Source organism: Gobio gobio, assembly GCF_949357685.1.
Source record: "Gobio gobio genome assembly, chromosome: 22".
In the NCBI taxonomy this organism is placed as follows: domain Eukaryota; kingdom Metazoa; phylum Chordata; class Actinopteri; order Cypriniformes; family Gobionidae; genus Gobio; species Gobio gobio.
Window position 1 is genome coordinate 1,865,428 of NC_137118.1, and position 12,533 is coordinate 1,877,960.

The window sequence follows — 12,533 nt, forward strand, 5'->3', positions numbered from 1 at the left end:
GTCTGACCCAGGATCTGAGTAACACAAAAACTACCCAAACACTGGGTTGTCACGTCTGACCCAGGATCTGAGTAACACAAAAACTACCCAAACACTGGGTTGTTACGTCTGACCCAGGATCTGAGTAACACAAAAACTACCCAAACACTGGGTTGTCACGTCTGACCCAGGATCTGAGTAACACAAAAACTACCCAAACACTGGGTTGTCACGTCTGACCCAGGATCTGAGTAACACAAAAACTACCCAAACACTGGGTTGTCACGTCTAACCGAGTATCTGCGTTACACAAAAACTACCCAAACACTGGGTTGTCACGTCCAACCGAGTATCTGCGTTACACAAAAACTACCCAAACACTGGGTTGTCACGTCTAACCGAGTATCTGCGTTACACAAAAACTACCCAAACACTGGGTTGTCACGTCTAACCGAGTATCTGCGTTACACAAAAACTACCCAAACACTGGGTTGTTACGTCTGACCGAGTATCTGCGTTACACAAAAACTACCCAAACACTGGGTTGTTACGTCCAACCGAGTATCTGCGTTACACAAAAACTACCCAAACACTGGGTTGTTACGTCTGACCGAGTATCTGCGTTACACAAAAACTACCCAAACACTGGGTTGTTACGTCTGACCCAGGATCTGAGTAACACAAATACTACCCAAACACTGGGTTGTAACGTCTGACCCAGGATCTGAGTAACACAAAAACTACCCAAACACTGGGTTGTTACGTCTGACCCAGGATCTGAGTAACACAAAAACTACCCAAACGCTGGGTTGTCACGTCCGACCCAGGATCTGAGTAACACAAATACTACCCAAACACTGGGTTGTAACGTCTGACCCAGGATCTGAGTAACACAAATACTACCCAAACACTGGGTTGTAACGTCTGACCGAGTATCTGCGTTACACAAAAACTACCCAAACACTGGGTTGTTACGTCTAACCCAGGATCTGAGTAACACAAATACTACCCAAACACTGGGTTGTAACGTCCGACCCAGGATCTGAGTAACACAAATACTACCCAAACACTGGGTTGTAACGTCCGACCCAGGATCTGAGTAACACAAATACTACCCAAACACTGGGTTGTAACGTCTGACCCAGGATCTGAGTAACACAAATACTACCCAAACACTGGGTTGTAACGTCCGACCCAGGATCTGAGTAACACAAATACTACCCAAACACTGGGTTGTTACGTCTGACCGAGTATCTGCGTTACACAAAAACTACCCAAACACTGGGTTATTACGTCTGACCCAGGATCTGAGTAACACAAATACTACCCAAACACTGGGTTGTTACGTCTGACCGAGTATCTGCGTTACACAAAAACTACCCAAACACTGGGTTATTACGTCTGACCCAGGATCTGAGTAACACAAATACTACCCAAACACTGGGTTGTTACGTCTGACCCAGGATCTGAGTAACACAAAAACTACCCAAACACTGGGTTGTTACGTCCGACCCAAGATCTGAGTAACACAAAAACTACCCAAACACTGGGTTGTCACGTCCGACCCAGGATCTGAGTAACACAAAAACTACCCAAACACTGGGTTGTTACGTCCGACCCAAGATCTGAGTAACACAAAAACTACCCAAACACTGGGTTGTCACGTCCGACCCAAGATCTGAGTAACACAAAAACTACCCAAACACTGGGTTGTTACGTCCGACCCAAGATCTGAGTAACACAAAAACTACCCAAACACTGGGTTGTTACGTCCGACCCAGGATCTGAGTAACACAAAAACTACCCAAACACTGGGTTGTTACGTCCGACCCAAGATCTGAGTAACACAAAAACTACCCAAACACTGGGTTGTTACGTCCGACCCAGGATCTGAGTAACACAAAAACTACCCAAACACTGGGTTGTCACGTCAAACACAAGTCAACAAAATATATAACACTGTTCAAGTGATTTGGATATTTGAATGCAAAAATCTTACATATTGCGCCTTTAACCATGAACTTTAATAAGCATAAGGTTAGGGACGAGTGTTATCTGTACTTTCCTGAGGTGAACCCATAATCTAGCGCTGCTAGAGGATACACATGTAGAGTGAAGCTGTTTCCCTCTGCTGGACACAAGCAGTAAACATGATGCAATAATACCATGTGCTAGTAGAGTGTTTTATTCGGGTTTTACCTCATGTTCCTATTTTTAACAGGCAGAGCGGAGGAGGAGTTCAAAGACTCAAGAATGAAGAGTCTCTGCGGAGACCACGCCCCTGCGCGACGTCATCAGACTGACAGACCGCCTCGCACGCTGGTTGGCTGTCCGGCGAATAAGGAAACGACGGATGGGATGGCAACAGGCTCTAGCGACGGCATGTGCGATTTGTTTCCATAGCAGCACGGACCTTAGATACAGCTCGCTGGTTGGTCCGCGGCTGCTGTTGTTATGCGGTTGAGGGCGCGCGCCTTCAGGAGTCTCTTTCCCGCCACTCGAGTGTTGCTAGGCACATTAAGACAGGAACTGTAAACAAAAAATGGCTTAAGCCCCCCTGCCCCCACCCACTTGTTATTGAACCAGTTTTCCACAGGGTTGGAGAAGCGATGTTTTGATGTAAAAGATGAAATATCATAAACAAAACAAGTGGTGGAGGAAAAACAACACGTGTGATGCTTTATCATATTTACTGAGCATAACATGACAACAACACAAACATACAGAACAGCAACATTTAGAGAACAATAACTATATCCAAGGACATCTTTTACAGTGCGTTTCATTGACATTAACACAAGGTAGGACACTACAGATGACAGACAACATTATCTTACACAAAAATATCATTAATCATGACCGACGTGGTTTTTTTAATAAAACAACAGCCCATCATTTTGCAGTATTGCTCTGGAGGTTTGATTCAATCTCCAGTAGGCGTTGTCCAATGATCACCGCTAGGGATTTGATCTGAAAAGCACATTAGAGAATGACATTAGTGTGTGATAAAATTAAATAACACATAATTGCCAGAACACAAAGTCCCAGTACATCATATCACACAATTTCATCATCACCATTCATCAATGTTATCAGAAGTTCGTATCTGATTTATATGACAAACGCACAGACGTGGAAGATTTAATTAAAACATTATAATATCTCAAACCCACTGTCAACACTCCTTTCTAGATGAAATTCTTCAACAGCTTCTAATATCTATTGTTCGCTGGACTCAGTGACCAAACAAAGAGCTCCAGCATCACCACAAGAGCGCCATCTGCTGTTCACTCGTGTGTTTAAACCGCAGATATTATTATTCCACACCTTTAGAAATCGCTTCTTTGTACCCCACCCATACTGAAGCACATTATTATTAAAGATTTGTTTGAAACACACATTTTAATTAGTCATAATTTCAGTTACTCTCCAAATTAATATAGAAACATCTTAAAGACCAACAAGGATTATCTTAAATCTAGATTCAATCAAGGTTTATTTAATAATTCTGTTGCACCAAACTTTAAAACCTTGTTTAAAAATAAGCAGGTTTACATTCAAATCATCATTTTGATCCTGGATTTAATTTATATTTAAAATAGATTAACTTTAATCCTGTTGCTCCATAACTATTATAGATTCATTTTAAACTTACATATGAGGAGGTTTAAATAAAATAAAGAGCACCTACAATTAAACTATGCGGATGATTGAACAGATAAACAGTGGGTGTGTCGTCCGGTCTCAGGTGTTTATTACTAATAAAAATGAAAAATAAGTCCGGGAATAAGCCATTGAGTCCGGGATGCGGATCCGTCACTCATCTCAGTGCAGGACAAACAAAAGAAGAGAGGAGTATATTTAGCATTTAACGGTTTAGTTAAGTTTATTTCCTTTATTGGCAAGAGCTACTTATGTCAGAGAGAGAGTGTCTGGTGGTCAATAAAGAAGGAAACTGAATATTAGTATTGTTGCTGTCAATGGCGAATCCATCATGGTGGCGAAAATTAATTGCGGATTAAATTCTAATCCCGATTTGTTAATCTGGGTTTAAAATTAAGTGGTGCCACACAACTCGAGTTAAAATAAAACCTAGATCAACAAATCCTAGATTAGCTCTAAACTGAGTTTAATTTAATCCTTGTTGGTGCAACCCAGCCATTAATATATTTTAAATATTTGTTGTAATGGTGTGTTTTTATGAATGAAGGCCAGTATCTCTGACGTCTCTATGAAACATTAATGACAGACATTCAACATTACAGGATCAGTGAAAGATATCAATTTACACATTTATTAGGCTTTAAAAAAAAAAAAAAAAGACTCTTATGAGGATATATGAGACAAAACGGCATTTTGGCAAAATTCTGTGTTATTGTTCGTTCAAGCGTGAAAGAGACTTGATACTGGCGCGTGTGTGTGTGTGTGTGTGTGTGTGTGTCAGTCAGGACATTTACAGTCAGCGCATTCTCTTCAGTCTTTCTGAGCGTTGTGTGTGTGTGTGTGTGTCATAGTCAAGACATTTACAGTCAGTGCGTTCTCTTCTGTCTTTCTGAGCGTTGTGTGTGTGTGTGTCATAGTCAGGACATTCACAGTCAGCGCGTTCTCTTCTGTCTTTCTGAGCGTCGTGTGTGTGTGTGTGTGTGTCATAGTCAGGACATTCACAGTCAGCGCGTTCTCTTCTGTCTTTCTGAGCGTCGTGTGTGTGTGTGTGTGTGTCATAGTCAGGACATTTACAGTCAGCGCGTTCTCTTCTGTCTTTCTGAGCGTTGTGTGTGTGTCATAGTCAAGACATTTACAGTCAGCGCGTTCTCTTCTGTCTTTCTGAGCGTTGTGTGTGTGTGTCATAGTCAGGACATTCACAGTCAGCGCGTTCTCTTCTGTCTTTCTGAGCGTCGTGTGTGTGTGTGTGTGTCATAGTCAGGACATTTACAGTCAGCGCGTTCTCTTCTGTCTTTCTGAGCGTCGTGTGTGTGTGTGTGTGTCATAGTCAGGACATTTACAGTCAGTGCGTTCTCTTCTATGACACACACACACGACGCTCAGAAAGACAGAAGAGAACGCGCTGACTGTAAATGTCTTGACTATGACACACACACAACGCTCAGAAAGACAGAAGAGAACGCGCTGACTGTAAATGTCCTGACTATGACACACACACACACACACGACGCTCAGAAAGACAGAAGAGAACGCACTGACTGTAAATGTCTTGACTGTCTTTCTGAGCGTCGTGTGTGTGTGTGTCATAGTCAGGACATTTACAGTCAGCGCGTTCTCTTCTGTCTTTCTGAGCGTCGTGTGTGTGTGTGTGTGTGTCATAGTCAGGACATTTACAGTCAGCGCGTTCTCTTCTGTCTTTCTGAGCGTCGTGTGTGTGTGTGTGTCATAGTCAGGACATTTACAGTCAGCGCGTTCTCTTCTGTCTTTCTGAGCGTTGTGTGTGTGTGTGTCATAGTCAAGACATTTACAGTCAGCGCGTTCTCTTCTGTCTTTCTGAGCGTCGTGTGTGTGTGTCATAGAAGAGAACGCACTGACTGTAAATGTCCTGACTGTCTTTCTGAGCGTCGTGTGTGTGTGTGTGTGTCATAGTCAGGACATTTACAGTCAGCGCGTTCTCTTCTGTCTTTCTGAGCGTCGTGTGTGTGTGTGTGTGTGTCATAGTCAGGACATTTACAGTCAGCGCGTTCTCTTCTGTCTTTCTGAGCGTCGTGTGTGTGTGTCATAGTCAGGACATTTACAGTCAGCGCGTTCTCTTCTGTCTTTCTGAGCGTTGTGTGTGTGTGTGTCATAGTCAGGACATTTACAGTCAGTGCGTTCTCTTCTGTCTTTCTGAGCGTCGTGTGTGTGTGTGTGTGTGTCATAGTCAGGACATTTACAGTCAGTGCGTTCTCTTCTGTCTTTCTGAGCGTCGTGTGTGTGTGTGTGTCATAGTCAGGACATTTACAGTCAGCGCGTTCTATTCGGTCTTTCTGAGCGTTGTGTGTGTGTGTGTCATAGTCAGGACATTTACAGTCAGCGCGTTCTATTCGGTCTTTCTGAGTGTCGTGTGTGTGTGTGTCATAGTCAGGACATTTACAGTCAGCGCGTTCTCTTCTGTCTTTCTGAGCGTCGTGTGTGTGTGTGTCATAGTCAGGACATTTACAGTCAGCGCGTTCTCTTCTGTCTTTCTGAGCGTCGTGTGTGTGTGTGTGTCATAGTCAGGACATTTACAGTCAGCGCGTTCTATTCAGTCTTTCTGAGTGTCGTGTGTGTGTGTGTGTATGTGTGTGTCATAGTCAGGTCATTTACAGTCAGCGCGTTCTCTTCTGTCTTTCTGAGCGTTGTGTGTGTGTGTGTCATAGTCAGGACATTTACAGTCAGCGCGTTCTCTTCTGTCTTTCTGAGCGTTGTGTGTGTGTGTGTCATAGTCAGGACATTTACAGTCAGTGCGTTCTCTTCTGTCTTTCTGAGCGTCGTGTGTGTGTGTGTGTGTCATAGTCAGGACATTTACAGTCAGTGCGTTCTCTTCTGTCTTTCTGAGCGTCGTGTGTGTGTGTGTGTCATAGTCAGGACATTTACAGTCAGCGCGTTCTATTCGGTCTTTCTGAGCGTTGTGTGTGTGTGTGTCATAGTCAGGACATTTACAGTCAGCGCGTTCTATTCGGTCTTTCTGAGTGTCGTGTGCGTGTGTGTGTGTGTGTGTGTCATAGTCAGGACATTTACAGTCAGTGCGTTCTCTTCTGTCTTTCTGAGCGTCGTGTGTGTGTGTGTGTGTCATAGTCAGGACATTTACAGTCAGCGCGTTCTATTCGGTCTTTCTGAGCGTTGTGTGTGTGTGTGTCATAGTCAGGACATTTACAGTCAGCGCGTTCTATTCGGTCTTTCTGAGCGTTGTGTGTGTGTGTGTGTGTGTCATAGTCAGGACATTTACAGTCAGCGCGTTCTCTTCATTCTGTCTGAGCGTTGTGTGTGTGTGTGTGTGTGTGTCATAGTCAGGACATTTACAGTCAGCGCGTTCTCTTCTGTCTTTCTGAGCGTCGTGTGTGTGTGTGTGTGTGTGTGTGTCATAGTCAGGACATTTACAGTCAGCGCGTTCTCTTCTGTCTGTCTGAGCGTTGTGTGTGTGTGTGTGTGTGTGTCATAGTCAGGACATTTACAGTCAGCGCGTTCTCTTCTGTCTGTCTGAGCGTTGTGTGTGTGTGTGTGTGTGTGTGTGTCATAGTCAGGACATTTACAGTCAGCGCGTTCTCTTCTGTCTGTCTGAGCGTTGTGTGTGTGTGTGTGTCATAGTCAGGACATTTACAGTCAGCGCGTTCTCTTCTGTCTGTCTGAGCGTTGTGTGTGTGTGTGTGTGTGTGTCATAGTCAGGACATTTACAGTCAGCGCGTTCTCTTCTGTCTTTCTGAGCGTCGTGTGTGTCATAATCAGGACATTTACAGTCAGCGCGTTCTCTTCTGTCTGTCTGAGCGTTGTGTGTGTGTGTGTGTGTGTGTCATAGTCAGGACATTTACAGTCAGCGCGTTCTCTTCATTCTGTCTGAGCTTTGTGTGTTTGTGTGTGTCATAGTCAGGACATTTACAGTCAGCGCGTTCTCTTCTGTCTGTCTGAGCGTTGTGTGTTTGTGTGTGTCATAGTCAGGACATTTACAGTCAGCGCGTTCTCTTCATTCTGTCTGAGCTTTGTGTGTTTGTGTGTGTCATAGTCAGGACATTTACAGTCAGCGCGTTCTATTTGGTCTTTCTGAGTGTCGTGTGTGTGTTAATTGCGTTAAATATTTTTACCGCGTTAAACTGAAAAATGTATTGCATGCGTTAACGCTTTATTTTTGACAGCACTATTTAAAATAAATGTATTTCCCCCATACAGTTTTTATTATTTACACACTCAATATTGGCAATAATCTCTACACTTATAGTGCACAAGAAAGAGCTTACACTGGTTTACATCATACTCAGAGATCAATAATTCAAACGGCCTCTAGGCGAGCTGCTTCACCTCTGTCATCTGCTGCTCCACAGTGTCCTGGTACTCCAGAGTCACCGGCCTGTCTCTTCTGTCTAATTCTGGCCTCTGCTGGCCTGCACTGCCCACTACATAACTGCAGAGAAACACGTCCTCAATGAGAATCACGAAACATGCATGGCCCCAAAAAAGACCAAAGATAAATATCACACAAGCTTGTGCACAATAGGCGACTTACCTTTCAATATTTGCCACTTTAAAGCAGAAAAGGGATCTCTTGAAATCAAGCTTTTTGGGGGTTGATATGTACATGATTCCTAAATCTGCACAGCAGCCGTGGCAGGTGAGACTAACAACGAGGCTGGAGGTGAGACAGTTATACAGACATTGATTGGTGGTTAAGTCAGGCTAAAAACACATCTATGTCATTATATATCTATAAATAAAACATATCTCACCATCCAAGCTCCTTTCGGGTACCGGAAACAAAGGGATCTTTACCGATGACAATATTGTCAGTGATACCTGAAATTCAAGGTGTAAAAATACATCATGTATGTGCTAAAAAACAATATATATATAGGCAGTATATATGAGCATATATTGAAAACGAACTATGCAATAGACCTGAAAATATGATATAATTGAATAATTGAATAATGAAGACTTTTAAAATCATTTTTTCAATATTTTATCTTAAAATTATGACTTATAAAATCATATTTTTGATTTTTTATCTAATAATGAGGACTATTAAAATATTATATTTGACTTTTTATCTTATAATTATGACTTAGAATGTCATATTTTTGACTTTTTATCTAATAATGAAGACTTTTAAAATCATATTTTCTATATTTTATCTTATAATTATGACTTATAAAATCATATTTTTTGACATTTTATCCAATAATGAGGACATTTAAAACAATATATATTTTCCTTTTTATCTTATAATTATGACTTAGCATGTCATTTGTTTTACTTTTTTTCTAATGAGGACATTTAAAATAATATTTGACTTTTTATCTAATAATGAAGACTTTTAAAATCATATTTTCAATATTGAATCTTATAATTATGACTTATAAAATCATATTTTGACTTTTTATCCAATAATGAGGACATTTAAAATAATATATTTGACTTTTTAATCTTATAATTATGACTTAGCGTGTCATATTTTTGACTTTTTATCTACTAACGAGGACTTTTAAAATAATATATTTGACTTTTATCTTATAATTATGACTTAGCATGTCATATTTTTGACTTTATCTAATAATGAAGACTTTTAAAATCATATTTTCTATATTTTATCTTATAATTATGACTTATAAAATCATATTTTGACTTTTTATCCAATAATGAGCACATTTAAAATAATATATTTGACTTTTTATCTTATAATTATGACTTAGCATGTCATTTGTTTTACTTTTTTTCTAATAATGAGGACATTTAAAATAATATATTTGATTTTTATCTTATAATTATGACTTAGCATGTCATATTTTTGACTTTATCTAATAATGAAGACTTTTAAAATCATATTTTCAATATTTTGTCTTATAAAAAACAATACATATATGGGCAGTATATATGAGCATATATTGAAAACGAACTATGCAATAGACCTGAAAATATTATGATATAATTGAAATTTTTACATGGAATATATATTTTCAAAAACATGTTTTACTCTAACACTGGAAGACAATTAAAGCCTAAACAAGAAAATATAAACAAGTTTGAGGATGATATCAAAAAATGAGCTTTTAGTGCGATTGTGTTTGGGCGCAGTACCACACGCTTCCACTAGATGAAATCCGTCTCCCATTCATTTCCGATGCTCTTACAAGTGTGGCTATTTTTTTCAGGACGATTTATCCTTTTCGAAGTCCAGTCATCTTTATTTCTCCAGCGCTCTCACACACAGATGCTTCAGCTTCACACTGATGACAGGACATGAGTTTAGTTTGAGATCTAAAGTAAGTTTGAGTAAGTTTTTGATTGAATAATTTCTGTTGTTAAAAAAATATATATATTACACAAAATGAAAACAATAATGTAAATATTATTATTATTATTTTAAGTGTGAATCAAAAAATTAAAAACGCATTAAAAAAAACCCCGCATGATTTCATCTCTTAAATTTCTTAGTCATAATTTAGACTTTTTTAATCTAATTTCAGTTATCATCTCATAATTTAGAATTTTAAGTCATAATTTTGACTTTAAATCCAAAGTGTAGAATCAGAATCATTGTAGAATCAAGTCATAATTTTAACTGTTCATCTCACAATGACTTAGCATGTCTTATTTGTGACTTTTTATCTAATAATGAGGACTTTTAAAATAATATTTTTGACTTTTTATCTAATAATGAAGACTTTTAAAATCATATTTCATATAAAATCATATTGTCTTATAATTACTTATAAAATCATATTTTTGACTTTTTAATCCAATAATGAGGACATTTAAAATAACATATTTGACTTATTTTAAAATTATGATTTAGCATGTCATATTTTTGACTTTTTATCTAATAATGAAGACTTTTAAAAACATATTTTCAATATTTTATCTTAAAATTATGACTTATAAAATCATATTTTTGAAATTGTATCCAATAATGAGGACATTTAAAATAACATATTTGACTTTTTATCTTATAATTATGCCTTAGCCTGTCATATTTTTGATTTTTTTTATCAAATAATGAGGACTTTTTAAATCATATCACTTGTTATCTAATAATGAGGACTATCAAAATATTATATTTGACTTTTTATCTTATAATTATGACTTAGCATGTCATATTTTTTACTTTTTATCTAATAATGAGGACTTTTAAAATCATATTTTATATATTTTATCTTATAATTAAGACTTATAAAATCATATTTTTGACATTTTATCCAATAATGAGGACATTTAAAACAATATATATTTTCCTTTTTATCTTATAATTATGACTTAGCATGTCATTTGTTTTACTTTTTATCTAATAATGAGGACATTTAAAATAATATTTGACTTTTAATCTTATAATTATGACTTAGCATGTCATATTTTTGACTTTTTATCTAATAATGAAGACTTTTAAAATCCTATTTTCAATATTGAATCTTATAATTATGACTTATAAAATCATAATTTGACATTTTATCCAATAATGAGGACATTTAAAATAATATATTTGACTTTCTATCTTATAATTATGACTTAGCATGTCATATTTTTGACTTTTTATCTAATACCGAGGACTTTTAAAATAATATATTTGACTTTTATCTTATAATTATGACTTAGCATGTCATATTTTTGACTTTCTCTAATAATGAAGACTTTTAAAATCATATTTTCAATATTTTGTCTTATAATGACTTATAAAATCATATTTTTGACTTTTTATCAAATAATGAGGACATTTAAAATAATATATTTGACTTTTATCTTAGAATTATGACTTAGCATGTTATATTTTTGACTTTATATCTAGTAATGAGGACTTTTAAAATCATATTTTCAATATTTTGAGAGCGCGAGATCACATTTTGATTGGCGTTGTGCCAAGCGGACGAGCCGCGCAGTCAGCGGACGCTTGCGTTGCGGAGGCAGACGAAAGTATAAACAAGGCTTAACAATTTTGGAGAGCGATGGTGAATGCACCTACAGTGATTCGCGCGCCACTTAATTAAACATTTGGGCGTCCGTTATAAAAGGCGAGAAGTAGCGGTACGCAAGAAAAGGTGCCCACTTCGCCCCACTTCGAGCAATGATTATCAGGAACGTTTACAAGCTAATGTTTTTTTCCTTCTGTGATTATGAAGGCTTTGTGAAACTGTACAGCTTTTCCAGTTTTTTAAATGACATGCACTGAATACAAATAGCTTCCTTTCTACACAGAGGACAAACACATTTTCTATCATGTATGCCAATGAAAGATGATCGAGCCAATCGGAATAGGTATGGGGCGGGGCGACACGTACAGCCCCGCCCAGATCTGCAGGTCGAAGCCACGCCTTTGCTTTGAAAAAGCATCTAGCGAAAAATTACATATTGTGCCTTTAACAATTTTTTAAGGATTCTATGATGAACAGAACGTTAAAAACAACTTATATAATTTTTTGCTAACACTATAAACGTATTTACTGACATTTTGGATCAATTTAGTGCGTACAAGTATTATTTTACTTATTTATATATTAAATCCAACTGACTTCAAACGTAATAGCGGAAGTGTATCAACCCAAGACATAACACTTACACCAATACAACAGCAATAAAAGCGTAATAATATTTACGTCTGAGCATGATCTGGTTCTGCTCGTCATCACTGCCAGCCCAGGATAGACTGTCGCCGATCGGTAGTTTGCATTTCCCGCACATAAACACGGCAGGTCCGTCGTTTTCCCCCTCTTCCTCCGCCCTGCAGCTGCTGTCCGCGACGCCCTCACACACAGAGTATGTTTTATAGCTACAATCGTCCGTGTTTTTAATTTTTCCAGCCATATTTCCAAATGTTTTCAAGCGTTCGCGGGCAGCTGTACTTCTGCTGATCTGCCGCGAGCGCATCTATGAGTGGATGAGCGCTCATCGCC

At 38.3% G+C, this 12,533-nt stretch overlaps 1 protein-coding gene across 1 annotated transcript; it reads right to left on the reverse strand.

The window, feature by feature from the left end:
• Positions 1 to 2,762: 2,762 nt before the first annotated feature.
• Positions 2,763 to 12,444, reverse strand: mis18a (MIS18 kinetochore protein A; the record flags this gene model as incomplete). Its single annotated transcript, XM_079804705.1, has 5 exons — positions 2,763 to 2,949; positions 7,957 to 8,059; positions 8,162 to 8,284; positions 8,382 to 8,448; positions 12,237 to 12,444. 5 exons carry the CDS (start codon positions 12,442 to 12,444, stop codon positions 2,872 to 2,874), a joined length of 579 nt encoding a protein of 192 aa, XP_079660831.1. The 3' UTR covers positions 2,763 to 2,871.
• Between the last annotated feature and the right edge of the window lie 89 nt (positions 12,445 to 12,533).